Source organism: Lytechinus pictus, chromosome 5 (genome assembly GCF_037042905.1).
Source record: "Lytechinus pictus isolate F3 Inbred chromosome 5, Lp3.0, whole genome shotgun sequence".
In the NCBI taxonomy this organism is placed as follows: domain Eukaryota; kingdom Metazoa; phylum Echinodermata; class Echinoidea; order Temnopleuroida; family Toxopneustidae; genus Lytechinus; species Lytechinus pictus.
In genome coordinates, this window is record NC_087249.1 from 49,415,810 (window position 1) to 49,439,927 (window position 24,118).

The 24,118-nt window shown below is 36.5% G+C and overlaps 1 protein-coding gene across 1 annotated transcript in view; it reads right to left on the reverse strand.

Annotated features, from left to right (window-relative positions):
• Nucleotides 1-23,822, reverse strand: part of LOC129261151 (cytoplasmic FMR1-interacting protein 1 homolog) — a 53,902-nt gene extending 30,080 nt beyond the window's left edge. Inside the window, exons 1-6 of the mRNA XM_054899207.2 lie at nucleotides 23,675-23,822; nucleotides 13,823-14,087; nucleotides 10,414-10,464; nucleotides 2,118-2,195; nucleotides 1,300-1,401; nucleotides 748-929 (exon numbers count right to left, since the gene is read on the reverse strand). Of these exons, the coding sequence (XP_054755182.2) occupies nucleotides 748-929; nucleotides 1,300-1,401; nucleotides 2,118-2,195; nucleotides 10,414-10,464; nucleotides 13,823-14,038 (629 nt within the window). The 5' untranslated portion in view covers nucleotides 14,039-14,087; nucleotides 23,675-23,822. The remainder of the gene's footprint in view (nucleotides 1-747; nucleotides 930-1,299; nucleotides 1,402-2,117; nucleotides 2,196-10,413; nucleotides 10,465-13,822; nucleotides 14,088-23,674) is intronic.
• Between the last annotated feature and the right edge of the window lie 296 nt (nucleotides 23,823-24,118).

The window sequence follows — 24,118 nt, forward strand, 5'->3', positions numbered from 1 at the left end:
AAGTTTTGGCAATCCTACCACTGTTGGCCAAAAATTAGGGAGTAATTCATCAACATTTTCTGTGCGACAAGTTAACAGATCTGACAAGTTTCCTTGATTTTGATTGCCTGAGAGGCACTGTTACTATGGTAATGTCGGATAAGACAGAACTTAACAGATAAAACGTCTGACGAGTCCTTTCATGAAACACTCCCCAGTAGCACCCCCTTTTCCCTGAACTAAAATTTGTATGCCAAAACTAAAAGCATTTAGTACCCTGTTGACAGGTATGATGGCAAACAAAACTGAAAAATTCATCATCTGAGGCCAGTTACAGAAAGGGTTATAATCAAACATTACTCAAAAAATCAAAGGCAACTTAATTTTCAACAAATCCAAAACGCATATTTTGCACCCATGCTTGGTTCTCTGAGTTGCAATAGGCCCCCAGCGCCCAGTGGCATATCTGCTCTTAAAATAACTGCTCCAGGCTCGATGATTCAGGGGCGCAAAGTTACAGTTAAGAGTTGCGAATGACTTTTCAGTTCAGAATAATGAAGTGATAACAATACGGATTACGTTTTAAAGTTTGGTTCTAATTTTTCACTGGGGCAATTATCACCAGAGCAGACCTCACAGAACCCCTGGGGTGGATCCAAGTCCACAAACAATTCCAGCCTTAATTCTGGTGTATCAAACGTGGATGGATCCACCACTGGAACCCCCTGTGTCTCACAGAATACGGTCAATTGGTTCAGTAAGACTTACCTCCTGTAGGCAGCGTAGTCATTCTTGATGCTGGCTTTGACATTCTTAAGGGCATCCAGAACTGCAAACATGTTGATGAGACGTCCTAGCGTCATGAGGTACGCCTCCGACACAAAGTCCTTCCTCTTTTCCGCGTGGGAAAGACGTTTCACATCTCTGCAGAAAACATCGATTGCTCTTTGCTGCAAGATAGGATAAAACAGAATGAACAAAGAGCTTGCAGCATTAGTAAGAATCACAATCAATCCAGACCTGTAAATATTTTAAAATATTGAATGATTTTTTTAAAAATCACCTCTAATGAACCCAAGTGTTACTCAATAACTTGACTACATCCTCCTCATCTAACCTCTAATTGAACCTCTTTTTTTAGCATGCGCCTATAATCCAAGCTACATGTGTACATGAGGAAAGTTACCAAAAGATGCAAAGGTCAATGCGAGGGCTCTTTGGGGTTCTAACTGCAGAAAATGCAGATCATGCCTTTCGATAATTAATGGGAAAATGGTACCAAATGCACATTTATGAAAGGTAACTTTCTTGAAGACTTACCTGAAAGTACATGAAATTCACTAGCTTGGTGACCTCTGGTCGTAGAACATCAACAAACGTCTCATAAATCTGTTTCCTGTTGGGTTGGTTGTTTGATTTGATCTGGTGAAAAACATGTGCAAGAATTTGAATGAAATAAACCAGTCACAACTCAAAGCAACCATATATTCCTTCTGGGCCGCACGGTACAGAATGAGACCCCATTCTGAGCGGCCAGAAGGAGTTCATAAGAACCCTTGCATTAGTTTAGTTGCTTTGCTTCAATTTACAGTTGGTACTACAAAGCCTAAATTGTTTACCTTGATAGCTAATCACACCTCTCCATTTAGCGTCCATTGTCTCTTTTGGTTCTATTGTATATTGTTTCGCTCTAGCGTTCTAGTCATTCATGCCATTTTTTCTCCGATGAGTGCATGTCGAAAAGCTTCAGTATGTCCATTTTTAAGGCTATTTCACGATTTGTTTACCAAACACTTAATCATTTCGTTATTATGTAGTTCCTGAGAACTTTTTGAAAATGACCTTATCTCTTTTTCGTTTGAGTGGATAGGTACTCAATGAACTGATAATTTTCTTTAATAAAATGGGATAACAAGCATATCTTAAAATAAAATAAACAATCATGCTGACCTCAGTGATTTAAAAACCCTAATTCTAGTTTAAAGCCAATGTTGTTCATCTGCTCATTGTTATTTCGAAATGGCTTATTGCCCTTAACCCCCCCCCCCATCTACTGCAGCTGGCGCATCTGTGACAACTCCATTTACATGTATTCCTATATCCTCTGAGGGCGCTATGAGATTATGATGTCATATTACCTGTGGCATTGCCCTTGAGCAGCTTCTCCATGTGTACAGTGTGACTGCATAGCTCTCTCCCTCTTCCAATAATTTATTCTAGAGAAACAAGAACATTCAAAAGATCTGTCAAGTTAATTCAAGAACAATTTGGAGAAGTTGTTTCAAACAGTATGATGTGAATTAGGGTAAAAAAATCTAATCATCCCATACACTACATGTATGTTTTGTACGTAGCATTAAAAGCAACATCCTGTATTATGTATTTAAAGGACAAGTCCAACCCAACAAAAAAAGTTGATTTGAAAAAATTGAGAAAATTCCAACCAGCAAAACACTGAAACTTTAATCAAAATCGGATGTAAAATAAGAAAGTTATGACATTCTCAAGTTTCGCTTTATTTCACAAAACAGTTATACATGTATGCACATCCTGGTCGGTATGCAAATTGGCAGACTGATGACGTCACCCACTCACTATTTCTTTTGTATTTTATTATATGTAAAATTATAATTTTCTCCTCTTTGTCAAGTGAAATAAAGTTTTATTTCTCCCTGAACATGTGGAATTACCATTATTTCAACAGTTTATGGTTAAGTTAAGTTGGTCCTTATCGTCAAATTTGTAAAAATTGAAATATTGTATTATTCAAAGAATAAAAAAAACAAAAGAAATAGTGAGTGATGGACATCATTGACTCTCTCATTTGCATATCGCTGAGTTGTGCATTTAATTGTTTTGTGAAATATAAGCAAAACTTTAAAATGTCATAACTTTCTTATTTTACATCCGATTTCGATGAAATTTGCAGCGTAATGTTTGTTTGATTTTTCTCTATCGATTCAAATCAACAATTTTCTGGGGTGGACTTGACCTTTAAAGAGTGTCATTAGGAACTACACATATCGTCATGGAGTTTTTTTTTTAAAGTCTACATGTATGTATGATAGGATACATTAAGCTACTACAGCTGTACATGCAACGGTTAAATATTCAACAGTACTATAGTCGACTTATCAATTGTGTTTGTTTCCGGTGCAAATACAAAATTAAGTTATTTTACATGTCCAAGTAGATTCACCAAAAGTTTAAACAAATATTCTTCATTTTGAAATATGACCATGTTACAGAAAAAATAGTCATTGGGAAAGTAAAAGGGCAAAATGGCTGATATTATTGAAATATATAATTTTTAGTTTTTATACATTTTCTGATAGAGTACTGAATTTCTGATAGTTCATGAATCTTTACCAAAATTTACCAAAGTCATTGTACTTTTGTACAAATTTGATTATAAAGAAAGAACTGTCAAATTGCCCCAAAATGCCAAGTTCGAGCTCCCCCTTATTCCACCCAGAAAATAGTATTAAAAAATTCATAAGCTGTAGATATAAACTGACCTATCGATTATGACAATCAATACTACCATATTACCCTTTTACTTTCCGCCCAACAAAATGAGGGTTCATAAATCTCTGTTAATACTGGACCATGCAATTACATGCATCTAAATAAAGCTGAAGCCAGTGATTTATTTTCAAAATCCCTTTATCTATAATTACAAAAGGATTAACTTCAATGTACATGTATAAAGATCATAAATTGTTTTCTCTTTAGCACTTTTACCTTAGTAATACCACTTCGGGAAAAATATTTAGGAAGTTACAAAACAATGCTAGGTTATTCCATTTCAGTATTTTCAAAGAATGGGAAATATAGAAATATTAAAGAAAGAACGAATGGGAGGAAGGGTGGGTGGGCAATGGGAGGGAGGGAGGTTGGGGTGGGGCATGGAGGTGGGTAAGTGGAAGAATGGTGGGGAAAGAGGTAGGAGGTAGGAATAAGGTGGTATTGGTAGGTGAGGGGGTATGGTGTAATGCGGTTAGGTACTGGGGAGGGATAAAGGAGGGGCAGGGAAGGGGGAGGAGGGGCAGAGGAATGGTAGGGGAGAGGGAGATCAGGGAAGGGAGATATGAAGAGGCATGTAGTAGAGGAGAGACTTCAGATGGGAGAAGCCGGGATGGCCAGGGAGGGTCAAGGGTCGGGGAAGGGAGGGATGGGGATGAAGGGGGGGGTGGAGATGGGAGAAGGATGAGTAGGAAGGGGTAGGGGTGGTAGAGGAGTGGGGTCAAAGGGGATGGAGGAGATAGTAGCATGGAATGGTAGAGAGAAGGAGAAGAATGAGAGTGGGAAGGAGGGGAGCACAGAAAGGAAAGAGGGGCAGGAGAAACTGCTGAAGGAGAGGAATATAGATTGAGATGGGGATATGTGTGGCAATAATAGGGAGTGTCAAAGCAAACAATTCTAAAAGCCAAGTAATTTCCTCAAACACCAGATTGTGGATCTTCAAATTAACAATAAGGGGGAAAGATTGACATTTGCATCGTCTGGTTAAATCTGCATGAAGCAAGGTTTATTGTGCAGAGTTCAGCCACAGCTCTGCTGGCATGCTGTCAAGCCATTTCCTGTTTCCAAAACATATCTTTTCCTCCCAACTCAGGTGTATGTTTCCTGGTTACCATCATTATTGGCTTACAAATATTTAGTAAATTGCCACGTGGTCTACACCCACTTGGTCTACTTTCCTTTGAGTCTCATCCCACAAGGTCTGATCCAATTTCATAGATGACCAGTGAAAGTTGGTCTTATCGCCAGTTTGTATGTTATTTTCCAATATCCACTTGGTCAAAACACCACTAGTCTAATTAATGATTAGGCCTGTATGAAGTATTGATGCAGTGAAACTATGAAAAACTTGGCACTAGATCATTATACATGTACATGGCGGTATTAGACCAAGAGCAGTTTAGACCAATCAGCAATCAGACCAAATTGATAACAGACCAAATGGGTTCAGTCCATGTCCTATTTTATAGAGTGCAGACCATTATTAAATATGTACAGGTAAACCTCTTTAGAAAATTTACAACTTCACAACTGTTAATACAGTATTATTTTGGAGAGCTTGTACATGCAATAATTAGAATTACATGTACATCCTACATGTAGTTTAATTTCATTATTTTACTATCAGTACTTGTACGAATATGAGGAAACAAGAACTTCAAATTGGCTACAGAACCCCCCAAAAAGACTTTGATCTTCCGGGAGATGAGCTTGAAGAAGGTGCTAGAATGACTCACAAAGGTTTAGTAATATAACAAACATGACTCACTTATTCCCACTATTTCAAACAATGTGTATTATCTCAAAGCTTTGAATAACAAGAACAATACACCTGTACAGGTAGCTGTAGTTCCAAAAAACGATCCTCATACATGTATTAATATTGATATAGAACACTGTAAATACTGTAGCAAAGTAAATAAATGAAATAAAAAGTTTACTCATTATCTAGAATGTTCAACAGCGATCAAAATTTGTTGTGTACACTCTATATTATGTTTCTATGGGTTTTCATTAGTATGCAGGCACAGACCCTTGGTTCTCGCAATTCGCACATGATGGTATATCCATGCAATGCAGTCTGAAGAAGTGAGACTAGGTTCACTATGTACTGTACATGTAGCTGGCTCTACACAGTCAGAAAGTTTGGCAGATCTAGGCCCGTATTCTGAAGTCGGGTTTAACTTAAACTCAGGTTTAAAGTTGTGGTTTAAGTATGGACAGCCAATTGTTACATAAATCACTAACAGTAGGGATATCATATTTCAGCTCATTTGGCTCTCAAATCATTCATAATTGTCTAGGAAGTATATATAGATTATTGTCTTCACCATCGATGAATCAAGAAAGAGCACAGTAAACATAAGAAACGTACAACTTAATAAAAAAAAATTGATACTTTTGGCTGTCCATACTTAAACCACAACTTTAAACCCGAGTTTAACTTAAACCTGACTTCAGAATAGGGCCCTAGTCTTCACTGTAGACATGGTATAATTGGTTAAAGTGTCAAATATGAGTCTGTGCTTGCAGACTTGGTTTTCATTTTCAACCCCCCCCCCCCCCTCTAATAAGGCAAATACCTGAAATTACCTGGACATTGTATTCAGTCAGCATGAAAACAAAGTAATGCCCTTGTAAATATTACCAAATGCAAGTTTGTGTACATGTACCTGCAATTGGTAAGTTTTATCAGAATTACAAAGGATTTTGATTTCCAAGATTGCTGGGATATAATTTGCAGTAAACAAATCAGAAGAACTTTTTGGAAGAAAATGAGGCGAAAGGCTTAAATTTATAGGCAGTGTATGTGTAAAATCAATTATCTGGTATTTTGAGTTCTTGACAGTTACATGTACTTATTATTGGACATGAAATTTCCTAGCAAGTGTGAATATGCCTATGGTCTGAATAAACCAGCAGTGTACAAAATACACTGCTTGCATTGTCACTTTGCAAAAAGGAAAATGAAAAGGAAAATGGGCATATAAGATGAATCATTCAAAAATGTACATGTAGGCCAACATATAAAACACAGTTTACATAGGCCTAATGTACACTTTGTATATAAAAGTGATACTGATATTCCCTTCTTTTCATGAACTGCTTTCCAGATCATAGTAGTTTTATTGAAATATTATTACCTCCACCATCACTTTCCATACTACTACTACCATAATACCAGGGCCAGATGGGCGTTTCATAAAGCTGTTCATAAGTTTTAATAGTAATGACTTTATGAATGACTGGTGATCCTTTCTTGTGCTAAATAATATACTAATCAGAATTTCATTGGTGTTGACTTAGATCTTAAGAAAAGATCACCAGTCGTTATGTAAAGAAATTGTTACATACAGACAGCTTATGAAACATCCACCAGTATCATGAAAAATTATTGTATCTATTTTCACATGCAAATAATGTTTTTGCAGGTATGGACATGGAGAAGCAAAGTAGGTACTGTCTCGGGGTACTGTGCAACATGGAGGACCGATTTCTGATTTTTTTTTTTCTAATTTCTATCAAATTACAAACAAAATAACAGATAAAATAACTTAAAGAATTTCAGCCCAATGTACAACATGCAGCATATAGGTGCACCCTCTGAACTCTATCTACAGTGTGTTCCCTTGACTAAGCATGGGATGGCATGGGGCGAAGCCGGGGGGGGGGGGTGGTTCTTTCAATAGCATTTGAATAAGGACTGTCAAAAAGGTCAACTTGTAATGTTTGTCAGAAGCTTCTCAGCAGATCATGCAAAATTTAATTTTCCTTGGAAGAAAAGAAAAGTTAGAGATCAAAATTCAGTTTTCAAGTGTACTTACAAATTTAATACTCTGCAGAGAAATAAGAAATATTCACAAGTGAGCATGGATGTATTAAAATAAAGATATATTTCCTTTGATTTTCCATGGGTATTGTTTTAAATTGTTTGTATATAAATTTTGACCACCTTTTCCAAGGTAATGCATACTTATATGACACAATGACCATAGTATCTATTTGGTTGATTGACCTCAAATAGAACTCAAACAACAGTTCTGGTAGAAGAGTATAAGTATCGGTTGAATGTACATAAATTTCATAATAAAAAAATAAGCAAATGCTTCATACCAGGAATATTTGCATTGTACACTAATTGAATACAAATGGTCATGCAGAATATGGATTATGTGTATGAGCCATGAAGACAAAGAATTATTTTGAAAGATCAAAACATTTCAAAGAAAAAGTTTGTTCAAAGTTTGACACCTTGAAACTTTAGGGGCCCTTTGCAGAAAGATTTGCGATGAAACGCAACTTGATTTTCAACCAATGAAATGCAAGTATTAGGGACTTGCGCTTGATGTTAGTTTTGACTTTAAGTTGCGATCAAACACAACTCTTTCAGCAAAGGGCCCCTGAACACATTGTACTTTTATCACTTTTCGCTTGATCTCATTTTTCCCCACAAATGTTTAATAGTCTTCATCATTTCATTGTAAATTTCATATTTGGTGAGGTTTATTTGATCTGGAAACTTGGTTCATAAATGGTTATTTGAAGAATTGCAAAGAATTTGTTTAAAAACTCACCCACATGAGTATCCATTATAATTATTATCTATATCATGATGTCAATTTCATTGTTGGGCCTACATGTACATAAAGCTATTGAGAACTAAATTAAATATACAATTAATTTAAACCTAATTATTTGATCAATGAACAAAAAATAAATTTAAAAAATGTTTTTAATGCTGATTCATTGTAATTTTTGTACTTCGATAAACTTTTGGGGGTTTTCTCTTTTCTCTGGACAGCAAGCTGATATTTCAAAATGAGCAGGATTGCCTTGAAGTAAGACTAAACCAGGAAACGTGCTTCTCTGACATTGTTGAGAGAGTATCTAACCAATATGTGGGTGAAAAGAAAGGAATTCCATCTTAAGAGAGTTAATAGTGCTTTTTCACAATTAACAAGAGTTGGACAATACCGAATGAATAGATCTAAACCAACATGGCACAATTCAACTTGTAGCTGTTGTTTACAGCCACATACACTGTACTGTGCATTATTTACAATGTAAATTACATATTGGCCATACAATTTACATGTACCAGAAGTAAATGCAACTTGCTATATATGACCATTGGTGCGAATTATGAATTTTATACCTGAATGTCTATTTAAGGCCTACAGGAGAGTACTATAGTTGCAGCATATTGAACATGGATTGCTCATTTCCTTCACAAAACGAACTACAATGAGTGAATGAATGAATGAATGAATGAATAGATAAATATATAAATGAATGAATACATGAATACCGGTAATAAATAAATATGATAATTTGTGCAAATTTATGCATTTTAGACCTGGATGTTTATTTCCTTCAATTAAGGAATCAATTAAATGAATGATTGATTGATTGATTGAATGGATAAAATATAAATCATTAAATAAATGAATGAAAAAATAGACAAACAAATAAATAAACTGCATTTGTCTTGAGCTACGCAAAACAAATTGTATTATATATATTCTGAGACCTGAACATGATTGCTTGATTAATTGATTAACTGATTGACTGACTGATTGATTCATTGAATGAATGAATAAAAATAAATTAATGAATAAATAAATAAACAAAGGAATAAATAAACAAATAAATGAACTGCATTTGTATTGAACTACGCAAAACATATTCAGTGAAACCTGAACATGTACTGTATAGAAGCAGCTCATTGGTTCCTGTCACAATTAGAACTACATGTATTTAATGTACTGTACATGTACGTATTCGAGGGCAATGAAAATACTCAATTTACAATTAATTGTTGAAGGGATTCACATTGAAACTGAATGATGAAGATCATAATACACATTTTTATTGTTGTTTTTAATCACTTATTAAAGTGTGGTGCATTTAAGAGATATTACGTATTACATGTACTAGTCTAAATGTACTGGATAGTGCTACATGTACAGTATATGTCCAACCTCTGAGTTTATTATTAAGTCACATGCATTTACATTGTTATAAATTTTGCTTTTAGTGTGCTCAATACCTTATGGCTATAAACATTGGAGGACTTGTACACTTGTACAACTAGCATAACGCTAAAAAATTCATCCAAATCGGACGTAAATAAGAAAGTTTTGACGTTTAAAGTTTTGCTTATTTTTCACAAAACAGAGATATGCACAACTCAATGACATGCAAAAGAGACAGTCGATCTCCCTCACTCACTACTTCTTTTGTTTTTTATTGTTTAAATTATACAATATTCCATTTTTTTTACAGATTTGACAATAGGGACCAAGTTGACTGAACCATGCAGTATTAAACAATGCTAATACTTGACAATGAGGAGAAAATTTGAATGTTTCATAATAAAATACAAAAGAAATAGTGAGTGGATGACGTCGTCAGTCTTCTCAATTGCGTACCGACCAGGATGTGCATATAACTTTTATGTTAAATTAACTTTAAAATGTCATAACTTTCTTTTTTTACATCCGATTTTGATGAAATTTTCAGTGTTATGCTTGTTAGATTTTGTTGAGGTGGACTCATCCTTTAACATTAAAGTGGATTTGTATTTTCCGGGCTCTTTAAAAAAAATTCCATGGCTCTGAGCATTGCGCGGGGGGGGGGGGGGGGGGCAAAATCACCCTGAGCCACTGTATACGGTAATATATTTTCCTGTAGTGAATGCCACTCTAAGGAGGGAAATTTGTAAAATCTAGACCTTACTATGTGTTGACTGGTACATGTCAACATGTGCTGATTGCTATTCTACATTAGACACTGTGGGCTAAATTCCAATAATTTGATAAAAAGGTGGTGAAAAATAAGTATCCAAAACCAGGCCGAAGTGCCGTTCTGTTTTGATTACGAGTTGCAGAACGGCTTGTCAATACATACCAGATCATTGTGGGTTTCAGCATCTTGAAAATATTGGACAATTGCTGAAAGCTAAAAAGATGTTTGACTTTGAAAGCAAGCATACACCAAATTTCCTACATTTGTTTACCATTAATGTTTATAATTGAAGATTAAGTTCCTTTTTTGGAAAATGTATGAAAATTATACTAAAAACAAAAATGTTAAAACTTTCCAGTTTGATATATTGAATATGTACTTGTACTTTGTAGTCATAAATATGTAAAATTATCCAAGGGAAGTAAAAATAATCAAAATGTGTTAAGTTTCTAATAAAATAATTTTGCAGGCCAGATCACTTTGCATTGTGGATGACCATCATCATCATCATCATCATCACCACCACCACCACCATCTTAATTACCACTAATCTAGCCACCAACACCACTGGTCATCATAATCATCACCACCACCACCACCATCATCATCATCATTGTCATCGTCATCATCATCGTCATCATCATCATCATCATCATCATCATCAGCACCATCATCATCATCATCATCATCATCACCATCATCATCATCATCATCATCACCACCACCACCACCACCATCATCATTCATAACCATCACTTTCAATGACTACTGACCTTCAGATCAAAACTGTGCGCTACAATAAAGCGCATACATTGTACTACAAAATATAGAAACATCACAAATTACATGTAAATAATCATGTAGAACAAGTGGTACAAGTATGATTTGACAAAATTGCATTTAAATGGACAAATAGTTTCACTTTCTTGCTCTTGCTACATGTTATGCCAACTGCACAAGAGACATGCACATAACATGGTTTACTTGTACAAGTTCTTGTAATACCATCACATAATTCATGCACACGAGGTCTACAAATGGAGATTGATTATTATTTATTTATTATAGACTTCATACTTGAGATGATAATTATGACACACTATCATAAAACTGTAATTAATATTAGCATGGCAGTGTTAATGATTCACTTAATTCAAGTATGTTCCGTTATCACATCCTTTATCATAAAGCATCAAAGCAATTGAATGAACTATATGTAGTACCAGGGTGTTTCATAAAAAAGCTGTTTGTAAAGTTGCGCACAACTTTGTGCACAACTGTACGGACAAGTACAAAAACATGCAAATTACAATGTACAAACAACCTTATGAAATGCACCCCCCCCCCATATTATTAATATCAATCCAATGAGTTGTTTCACTAGTGAGTTAAAAGATAAACTTCAATTTCTAGCGATGAAATTAAAGATATAAAGATTGATTGGAGATTATTGATGAATGAATAAATGCACCAATATTACTAAACTTTAGGAATCATCACTGGATTAAGAAACTGAAATTGACTCAGGAGGCCGTTTCACAAAGCTGTTCGGTAAGAGGTGTAAGAGTGACTTTAAGAATGACTGGTGATCCTTTCTTGTAAATAATTCACCATTAAATGTTCATTGGTGATTATTCAGCATGTTCAGGTTCACTAGTCATTTGTAAAGTCGCTCTTAACTTACGAGCAACTTTATGAAACACCCACCAGGTTTGCTAAACAGTCTCATGCATTACACATAATTATGGAATGGTTTGCCATATGTAATATGTTCCTGTCCATCAGTAGAAACGTTCAAACTTAGACTAAAAACCTACCTGTTCAAATAATTCCCATACATGTACATTTGTTTTTCCCCTTTTCTAAATTTGTTCCATACCTGCCAACCTTTGATAATAAAAAATCAGTATCAAAGCTATGAGGGCGCCGAGTGGGTGTCCCCCTCCAACGGTAGGGACTCTGCATTTTCAGCATGTAAAAGTAGCATTTCCCTACACTTTTTAAAGCAAATTTACCCTCATTACCACACCAGAGGATGACCTACATGTAGTCTACCTTCATTTATCAATTAAAAATTATAAAAGGTCTTTAAAATATAACTTCTGTTACAAAAAACCACCCAGTTTCATTCAGTTGTGATTTGTTTTCATTTAAATTTATATAAGGAATAATTTTTCTTGTTCACCAGAGCTCTCGATAACTGCAATTTTGAGCATATTTTTGTGAGGCCCTCTATTGGTGGAAAGTGAGATTGATGCAGATCTTCATCTCCACATATTCTCTTTTTAATTAGAAAAAAATTAATTTCAAGAATTCAATTGGGTTTTGGGCCAAGGCATATTTTCTTATGTACGCTCGTTATTTTCACATGCATTTGCAATGGAACTGCGCACTTAGCAGTGTTTGTGCGCCGTTGAAAGTCGCTCTCTGTGTATATAGTGTAGCTAGCGCATTTGCGTAGCCTTGCGCTCCAGTCGTTTATGCGTTAGTCGCATCTTACAGCCGTGCATGCGTTAGTCGCATCATACGCCGTTTCAATAATTTCAACACTATATTGATTAACCCAAAAATCGGAATTTGGTTTTGCAATGGACCTTTTTAATATTTTTAAATATAATATTCTTTCTAAAAAACATGAAAAAACTTGAAAGTTCACCAAGTACTGTTTTCATCTTTTCCATACTAGGAGTCCCCCTTAATGTTATAGCAAATGTTTTGTGAAACATCCCCCCCCCCCCCCGATCAGGTTATGACTGATATTTTCAATTGAAAGAAAATTGAACCAAGACATTTTCCTGTGTGGTTGTCACAATAAGGAAGTACCCTACTCAAACGCATTCCCACAAACAATCTACACATGAATATCAATTGAAATGGGATAATGGAATTTGAAAGTGATACTCAAAAACATCTGTCTAAAAATGGTACACAGGAAGTATGGGCTCTGTGTTTACATGAACGGACGAGATTGAACTTTAACTCCCAATTAAATCCATACGTTTGTGCCTTTAAAAAAAATCCTCAAATCTAAAATAAAATGCGAAAGTGATTAAATGTTTTGACTTAATTTGAATTTGGAACACGACTTGTACATTTGCAGCTTGTAATATATGATTAACACCACTTTAAAAAAAAAAGTATTCCTTGTTTAAAAATTCATGTAAATGGGACGAGCAGTTGTTAAAGCTAGTTCTGCTCAAACGAAGCAATTTTCTGTTATGGTAACTCCCGTGTGAACTCGGAAGGACAGCTTTCTTTTTGTTGTTGTTGATATAACACCAAGCTGGTGTAAACAATTACACAGGAGACATTTTACGTCAAAGTTAATCAGGCATAGAGGTTGACCTCATAAAAGACAGAGACCACACTGTACTCTGCGTTCTTTTTATCAAAGTGGAAACAATGGTAGAGCGAGGATTCAAACTCACAACCTCACGATCATGAGTCCAATGCTCGAACAACTAGACCACACAACCCGTACTAACAAAGAATAGTTTTGAAAAGCTTACTTCATGTGACTGCCAAACAGCTAAATTGTGTAGGATTGACATTCAAAGAAAACATAACTTACCAATTCCGAATGAACAGTGGCTTCTTCTATGTACTTAGCTATCCCAGTAACGTAAGCTGTTCTGTCCTCAAAGTTGGTATCGAAGTTTGCGCGATACGTAAGGGAAACGGCCGTTGCTTCGATGCAAGGTTGTTGGTCAGGTAGAGGAAGCTCCTCGAGCAGGTCGACGTTGGAGAGGGCGTCCTCCAACGTCACGGTGACATTATGGGAGGACATGGTGGGGGTGTCGAGGGAACTCTCTCAACTTAGAATAAGTAGCAGTAACCTACAGAATAAAAGAAGAAAAACCAACATTACAGCCTGGTTCTGGTATCATACAACACAGCTCAGAAACAGTTTCCATAGTCAAGACTAAAGAAAGCATACAGAGACAAGAGTCACCAATGAAAGAATGATTGGGTGGCCTAATCAGGCCATGCATTCACGATACCACCAAAGCATTCGCAACACACACACACACATCTAGGGGGTACTTCTATTGAGGAGTAGACAGAATCCGCAAAAAAACTAAACTGATGAGAAAAAAGAGTAGATAAGTCTTTTCAGGGATACACACGAGATGCAAATAGAGCCAACGATGATAAAAGTTGAAGAAAATAAACTTGCCCTAAATCATAAGAATCTCAAATACAAGAGATGCATGTAATTTGCGGAGCACTAGCGAGTGGGGACTGACTATAACAAGCCCTGTAAACAACATTTTATAAGCCCTACAAAGATTTAAAGTTTGAAATGTAATCCCTAATCCGCACCTCAATCCCAAACCCCCAATTCACAGCAAATAATGCTTGCAATTGCAGCTTGCATAACCTCATTGCAGGAGAGTGCTCACCTTGTGCATAATGAGAAAGTGAATTAAAAGACTACAGAACTTTGAATATGAATATGAAAATGGGAATATATGTGACCTACCACCCAAAAACCACCAATAAGTCAACAGGTAAGGTTCTCTGTAAATAGCCAAAATAGTAATTTAGTCTCCAAAACCCCCCCCCCCCAAAAAAAAAAAAAACCCAAATAAAAAAAGCTTCTCTGAAAGAGCAATTCTTCTTCATGCTGTGAAAATTTGAAGTCGTGAAGTTGAATAAAAGAAAAGATACAAGTAAGAGTTTCTTGGACACTACTTTTTCGGACTGCTTTAATAGAAGTTTCACTGAGATTACACAGTGTGCACATCTCATGCTTGAGTGAACTCCAAACTTCAAAAGTTGTTTTCTCCTTATTTTTTAAACTCTTGCTGAATTTCCTCTGCATTCAATCAAGTACTTGTAATAGTTATTGTTGGTCAATTTCAACATACATGTATTATATATCATTTTAAAGCTTAGGAAATTAATTTTCAAGCTCAATAAAAATCTGAATATTCATTTTGGTTGACTTATTGTTGGTTTTGGGGTGGTAGGTCACATATATCCTGGTTGTGGTATTGATTATCCCAAATTTTCCATGGAATCCCTGCAAATTTGTGTTTACATTTACACGAATGTTGTCATATCTGCCTGCTGTTGAATCCTCTTGTTTAAGGTGTTCTCTTTTTCAAGGATAATCCTCACGGACCTCCCCCCTGATTACAGCACCCTCTTGGAGTACCGTAAGTAACGGTGTATTAACCGCACCTTTTTCTCGGCGGGACAGAATCAAAAGTCGGGGGTGCGGTTTATACACGGTGACAGGTCTGAGCCAAGCCAATCTCAGCCCGATACCACTACCAGTTTTCAACTCGCGTCGGGTGGCCGAGCGTAGCCGCTTGGGGCAATCCCGTTTAGAGGGGTATGAGCCGCGGGTATAAAAGGGAAGCAACTATGACTACCGGTATCTGCCGTAAATGTCCCTCAAAGTTATATCACGGTAACAAACGCACATACCTTCATGAAACTGACTTTTTTTAATGGTGTGACTCTGTCTTTGTTGTCATTTTTTAGTCATCGCGGCAAAGTTCAGACGCCAATCGATCGCACAGCGGTGCAGCTAGCCGAATAAGACATGCATGTGTAATGTTTATCGCAACGTCAACGTAAGCTGGCGCTTTACCTTTCCGTGGAAGTTATTTTGTTTGACAAATTATTGGTATTATTTGACAATTAATTTCTTTCATTTGCCTTTCCTTCATTTCTCTCTATCATCCATGATCTCAAAATCAATCTTCAATCCCCATCTTCACTCCTTCCGACTTTTTATTTTTAATTATTATTCACTTTATTCCCGCCCAGAGCTCCCATTGAAAATACGGTATACCGGTACTAGCATTTTTTTTTCCTATTTTGCTGTCTGTAAGATACCGCCACACACGTACTGAGAACTACCGGTAGTGGTTCAAAGCAGACAAGAAAAACACCTGAACAAAATCGCAAATTTCTCGTATCTTGAACCTTCCCGTATTCCCTTGTCTAGAATTCATGTCAAGACATTGAATGCTAGACAGAATTCTGAAAGCAAAAGTGGGGCTGTGATGCAGGAAATATGATACGAACGATCTTCTCGTATGGGTGAGCCCCCATGTTGATGCTGGTATCGGTACTTGCAATGAACACCGGTACCATATGTGTGTGTGTGAGGTGAGTGTGGAAGCAACTTGCAGATAAGTGACGAAGCGCTGATTTCCCATCATTTTTTACCAGTAATTCTTCGATATTTTTTGGTTCTTGACTCTTTCTTAAATACGCATATTAGAGATAAAAAGTAAGTTTGATTAAATTTTTTTTTTTTTTTTCCATCCGAAAATGGGGGGTGCGGTTAATACACCGTTACTTACGGTACCTTCCTGCATTGTTGCAGGCTTCAGCCCCTAGATAAATGTGGATCTGGCCAGTGGAGCTAGATGCAGTCTCAGGCAACATGAAAGAGACTTAAAGAGAAAGTTCATCCTGATGAAAAGTTTGTTGTAAAAAATAGCAGAAAAAATAATCAAAAATATTGGGGACAGTTTGAGGAAAATCCATCAAGGATGAAAAAAAGTTATTAGAAATTTTGATTTGTGACATCATTTACAAGCAGCTGCCTCATACCTGATGACTTATTTTTTCTTTTGTCTATTGATGTACTGAAGACCATATTTTAAATTTTCTGAGAAAATGACATATCATTGATTTTTTACCATTGATTTTTTACCATACGACATGTGGGAAAGCTGCTTGCAAATGACGTCACAAATCAACAAATTTTGCCGTTCGTTTGGCGTCACTAGTTCAAGATAATATGTCATTTAGAACCTAGACCTAAAAAAAAAATCTAGACCAAACACTATACTAGGCCCGAATTGGGCGACATGATAACACATGCAGGCTTGCAATAACGTACTACCGTCGGTGAATGGGGATGATGGTAAAATGTCAGAAATTGTTAAATAAATCCCCAGAAACAACAGTTATTCTCGTCTACTGATCGCCATTCACATGCCCATCATGCCAATTCAGCAATTGAATTTTGAGATCGTGATACCAGCGAAACCCTTGACCTACTTTAAAATTCTTTCATGCAAATTTTACTCTTGGATCTTGCCTTCCGTTGTGTCAATTTGTATGAACGGTGAGAAATTTTAATTGAATGACAACTTCATGAAAATTTTTGAAAATATGGATTATGGTCACCCTCATCACTCCTAGTACCAATGAGGTCCAAACATTACATGTATGGACCTCATAGGCGACATCAGTAGTATTTTGTGTTAGAAATCTTTGAGAACAGGATATTTCTATATTTATATCACAAGTAGAAGCTATAATTCGTTTCTTTTATTGAAATTAAAATTTTAGTGTGTAAATGCATTGTTAGCAACAACAAAAAATGAAAGAAATTAAGGGAAACTTACATTTTGACGACCTTTTCTTGATTTTCTTGGCAGTTGCTCTTCACTTCTGACTCTCGATCGGAGCTGATATGCAGATCACGTGATACGCGTTCTCGTCAGGTGATCGGTTGGTTATTCTTTTCGCAAGACGTTGATAGTTATATATTTCATAACGCTAGCATTCATCGTAAATTTGGGTGAAAGAGAAAGAGAAGTTAAACAGCGCAAGCTTTAATTTTTTTTTTAAATAACGTTTAATTGATTGCACAAGTTTCGCCTCGGACATGTAGGATCATTTGGTCCAATATTGGCGTAACGCATAACTACGGGGGGGGGGGTGTCCCTTCCACTACCGTCCACAAGCCAGCAATTATCTTTTTTTCTCTCTTTTTTTAAACCAAAATACTCCCCAGAAAAAAAGGAACCAGGGTTAAAGAGAAAGAGAATAATGATGGAATAAAAAATAATTTATTTTTTCAGCTTTTACTGTTTTATTCGACTTATAATCAAATATTAAATGGGGCTTAGAACAGCCTTTTTAAAAGTCAATTAATAAAAAATATTCCTCCTCGGGATTCGAGCTTTCATCAATCTTTTTCATAACTACGAAAATATTTTAAATGTCCAAATTTTGTATTGGTATATAAAGCTTTAGCTCATGCGTTGCGCCCGTCTTATTTTAATGTTGAGATACAATTTTATGCTTCTAATGAATTCCTAAAAACACTAAATTCTCAGATCCTTTCGCAATCGAATGATTCGATTGAGCTAATGAATGATTATTATGTTTCATGAATTGTTTAAAAGGTGTCTCTCTATCAGTTTTGAATATTTAAAAAAATTGCCAGCTCGTGCTTTTTGCTCGCAACATTTTGATTAGTAAGAAGTTCTTGTAAATGCGAGTTTGATAGATAAATAACTAGAGAGAGAGGGGGGGTCCCTCAGCTACTTGTCCTCGCTTATTCCCAATTTTTTTATTATGCTCGTGTTGTGAGTGTTTCAAAGTATTTTCTTATTTTTTTACCCTTTTTTATTGTCTCGGAGCTTCCCTCTATTTCTTTTAACTATGATGTAGCCCTTTTTACTTGTTTCAATTCTTTTATGTTCTCATTTCATTGAAAACATAATTATTAAACTGACGTAGAAGACTTTATTACGAAATTTTGATATTGTTTTTTCTTGTTTGTTTGGCTTTCTTTTTTTCTTCTCCTCATCCTTCTTTTTCTTCTTACTTTTTTCCATTTCCTTATTTTCTCTGTTATTTCAATTCATGAGGCATCCTCCAACTTATATACAACATCAAATACATTTAGAGGCGGATATCCAGTGAGGGGGCGTGGTGGTGTGCCCCTCTAAAAAAGGAGGAAAATATGAAGGGAAAAAAAGAACTGGTAGGGGAAAAAATAAGAAAAAAAGAAAGACGATGATGGCAATGATTATGATGATGAAAATTATCTTGGTGAAGATGATGGTGGTGGTGATGGTGGCGGTGATGATGATGATGGTGGTAGTGGTGATGAAGATGAGAATGAAGTTGGTGATGATGATGATGACTAGATGTAATTTGTCTTTGAAAAAATTAAGTAGTGCAAAGGTGAATTCATTTAAAGTTTATTATGAAAATAGCAGAAAAAAATAATTTGAAAAATTGGTATGCGTTCGAGGAAAATCCATCCCCCACCCAAAAAAAAATTAATGGTGAGATTAAAAAAAAAATTATTTGTGACGGCGTAGGCCTATGCGAGCAGCTATAGGATATAATTATGGTAAAAAAAAGTAAATGAAATGTCAAGAAATACATGATAATGACTTTTATTGTACATTCAGTATTTCAATAGATAACTTCATACCCCTACTCGTTCCAAAAAGAAAAAAAGTGGGTCATTACGGACCATTAAAAATGGGAAATTTTGGCATTTTATATTACATAGAATATAGAGCAACTGCTTGTTTATGGCGTCACAAATCAAGCATTCGAAATTCTATTAACTCCAATTTAAAAAAAAATAATAACACCTTCACCGATATTTTGAAATGATTTTTCTTATTATCACAATATTTTTATCAAGGTGAAATTCCCCTTTAATTTACAAAACAGTATCAGCATGATCAGTGTGAAGCGGTAAAACATTCACCTGATAAGTATAGACCTATCTATAATTCATGCGGCGCGCAGCGCGTGCGGCAATGTTTAATAATATATTGCTGTGAATAGAATGAATGTCATTAAAAACATAATCTCACAGATCAAATAATGCCAGCTCGACGCTCGAGCTGAAAAAATATATTTTGTGCCCTGATAATTTTTAACCCTAACCTAACCCAATTTCTAAGTATTTTTGTATCATAAACGGGATAACTATAGACAATTGATTGAAAACTTTATATTCTTTGCGAAAATGAATATGAAGGACAACTTTTAAGAACACAGCCCGGAACACAGTTTTAGAGCGTTAGAGCGCGATTTATACGGATTTATACCTACAACCGCTAAATCCTCATGAAGCAGTTGGAACATTTAGTCCTGATTCAATCAGCTTAATAATTTTTGCAACAGGCGCCAGTCCAACAAACAGACAAACATTTGCCCAAACGGACAACATCTCAACCTCTGCTCATTTCTTTTTGCACGGGCACATAAAATCTCGACCTACCACTCACTTTTCTCACTATTTTCTCCTCCCTTTTATTTTCCATTAATTTATCTTTCGTTTACTTTATTTCTGTCCTCTTTTCCCTTCTATTTTTTTCTCGTCTCACTACTTTTCCTCATCCCCCAGCCCCCGACGCCCGTGCAGATTCGCAAACAATATCAAGAGTAGTCCGGGTAGGCAAGGGCGGAAATCTCTCCCGAAAGGTAGGGGGACTAGGGGCTGGAAAATTTGACAAGCAAACTAAAGAAAAAGGTTTATCACCCCAATTTAAAGAAGGTCATCTTGACCAAAAGAAATTTGACAAGCAAACAAGCCCCCCCCCCCAAAAAAAAAAAAAAGGGCACCCCAAAAGTAAGCTCGTCTCTTCCAAAATACATGTTTTATTTCGATTTTGAATTAAAAGACCAAAAATAGTAGAGGGGCATTTCATAATGTGCCCCGGCCCCCGACTATTTTGGGTGAGGGGGACATGTCCCCCTGGGATTTGCGCCCATGTGGGTGGGGGTGATGCGCCTCTCTTTCGGAATCATTATGGAAGAGTGTAAATACGAGTTCGCTGTGATTTCGATCTCATACCTATAAAAAAAAAAATAGAACAGCTACGCCTTGAACACAGGCAAAAATGCCTAACGATTTCTCCGCGGCATTAACAACTCTCGTAAGGGGCGCTCCATTTATAAATAAAGTTGCATATGTAGCTGTCTACCGCGACAGGAACAGCCGCAGAATTGAAGCCAGAAGCGTGGGAAATTGCCAGAAAATTCAAGAAAAGAACCGGTGAGTACCGATTTAACAGTACTAATTTATTAAGTAACATTTATTGAATCATAAGAAGATTTATTTTTTAGTAAAACAAAGCTTAGTTCTAAGCTAGGGCGGCCCAAATGCGCGTGAGTGGAGTCCCAGTTTATTAGCACGGGTAAGTATTGGGGTGTCGCCTAGAGTGACCCTCATCATGCTCATGGCTCATCCTCATCTTCATCATCATCATCTGGTACGGGATGAAGGCGCAAGCCTGTAATTCCCGGTCGTTTCTTGTATGATTGGTCACTGAAAACTACTACTTCATGAGCTTGCGTGAGGAGTCATGGAAGCTCAAAGTGTTTTTTTTGCCAAAAAATATCAATATTTCTTTTAAATTTGTCTGTTGTTGGCATTTGTATTAGGTTTTCAGGAAGACTATTCCAGTCATTGATGACTCTTCTACTGAAAGACTTATTTCTCACATCCAGTTTGCTATGGGATTTCAATAATTTCATGGAGTGACCTCTTGTAGAGTTACTACCAGACTTGGAGAAGAAATGGTCTGGAGAAATGTTGACCAATCCATGCATAATCTGGTGGACCATTATCATATCTCCTCTCCTCCTTCTATAATAGAGTGAGTACATGTTAAGTTCCCTGAGTCTCCTTTCATACGGTACGTTTCTCAAGTCCTTCACTAGTTTTGTTGCTCGTCTCTGTACTCTCTCAACCTTCTTGGCATGTTCTGTAAATCTACCGTTCCAGATGACGCTCCCATATTCCAGATGTGGTCTAATTAATGTCTTGAAGAGAATGGGCAAGGTAGATTTGTTTAGTTGAGTGAAAGTTCTCTTTACGATTCCAAGCAGTTGGTATGCCTTATTAACAGCTAGAGACACATGCTGATGAAATTTCAATTGATTATCAACTGTTACCCCAAGATCCTTTTCAGTAGCTACTGACTTCACTTCTTGTTCCAGCATATAAAATTTTGCTTCTGGATTATTCCTTCCGATGTGTAGAACTTTACATTTACTGCTATTGAAAGGTAACTGCCATTTCGCTGACCATAATTGTAGTCTATCCAGGTCTTCTTGAAGATCTTTGATCTTTGATAAGTCACTCACTATATTGTAAAGTTTGGTGTCGTCGGCAAATAAAGCAACATTACTCTTGTTGACAGCAGATGATAGGTCATTGATAAAGACTAGGAAGAGAATAGGTCCGAGAACACTCCCTTGCGGTATTCCGCTTGATACTGGAGACCATGGAGATAGTTCCCTGTTTACTCGTACACGCTGAACTCTTCCTGTCAAAAATTCTCGCATCCAGATAAGAAGTTGGCCCGTAATTCCGTGTCTCTCTAGTTTACGTAGTAGCCTTTCATGGGGAACACTGTCAAATGCTTTGCGAAAATCTAAGTACAAAACATCGATTGGCTTCCCTTCATCAAGCATCTGCGTCCATTCTTCAAGCACATACAGAAGTTGTGTGGAACATGACCGTCCTGGGATGAATCCATGTTGGTTATAATACAACAATTGATTATTTTGCAAATGATCCACTACAGCATTCCTCACAATCTTTTCCATTAGTTTTCCTGCTATCGATGTAAGACTCACCGGTCTGTAGTTAGAAATCTGTGTTCTAGTTCCTTTCTTGGGAAGAGGAATTACAATTCCCTTTTTCCAGTCAGCTGGAATTTTACCTTCATGCATTGACTTGTTGAATATGATAGATAGTGGTTCTGCAATAACTTCACCCAACTCCTTCAGCACTTTAGGATGGATCCCGTCTGGGCCAGCTGATTTATTCACATTTAAGGTTTTGATCATTTTTGTCACATCTGATGTTTCAAATCCTAACTTTTCCATACAAGGTATATCAGCGTCTACTCCGGTCACATAATCTGGAAAGTTTTGTAAGTCTTCAACAGTAAATACTTCACAAAAGTATTTGTTAAGGACATCTGCCTTTTCCTTATCAGTTTCTACTAGAGATCCATCATCTCTTCTAAGACTTCCTATCTGACTTCTACCTTTAATCTTACTATTTGCGTACCTCCAAAAAGCCTTAGGATTAAAGTTGATACTTTCCACTAGGTCATCTTCAAAGACAAAGTTACGACTGGCTGCTCTTGTTGCCTTTCTTAGCTCATTTCTTGCCTTCTTATATGAATTTAAGTCTGCTTGTTTCTCGTCTTCATTTCTATAAACACTTTTGGTATAGCGTTTCCAGTTTCGTGCTTTTTTCTTAGAAAGTTTCAGGATTGGTTTAGTAATATAGATGTTCCGTCTTTTGTCTTTACTACATTGTCTAACTTATGAAGACTAAGCATCTTGTCTTCTTGAATCCTTGATTATAAATTTTTCTCCTCATTAAAGCTATAGTGAATTGGGATATCAAAACTTAAAATGCAGACTCTGAGTCTAACTTATGAAGACTAAGCAAGTGAGCAAGAGTATAATAATAACAAGTTTATGCTTTCTGAAAAACAATGGCAATGCAACACAAGTTTATTCAGAACACCACACAAAATTGCACGTCTGGGACTGTTCTCATTATTTTGATGGAAATAAATGTTTTCTTTTCATAACGTATGGAAAAAGATTTTTGGTGAATCAGAACGAAAAACATCAACCCAAATATTTGGATAGATAAGCTTACCAAATATATTGTCACATGAAAGTATGAACAGCCATCGCTGGAAACTGGAAAGCGAATCCCCGGAAGCTTTTCGCCCTGCCTATCCCAACATGGCGAAAACAACGCTAAGAGTGCAGCGGCGCCGCGCCGCGCTAAGCGAGCGCGCGGTGTATGTCGCGTCGAGGAACTAGTACAAGTACCGGTATCGAACGTTATAGGGCGCGGCCAATGGGTGTGGTCATCGGACCCCATCGGTCATCATTATTTAGGTATAAAGCAATTGACATTATTATGTACGGCCTGGTACCACAAACCCAATTTTTAAGTCCCTATCCGAGATCCCCTGTGTCTGCATGAAGCGACCACCAAAAAATATAAGAAGAAATCGTCGCATTTTCCTCCCCCCCCCCAAAAAAAAAAATGTATCGGTAGGCCTAGTAATAACTTTTGGATCAAGGGGGGGGG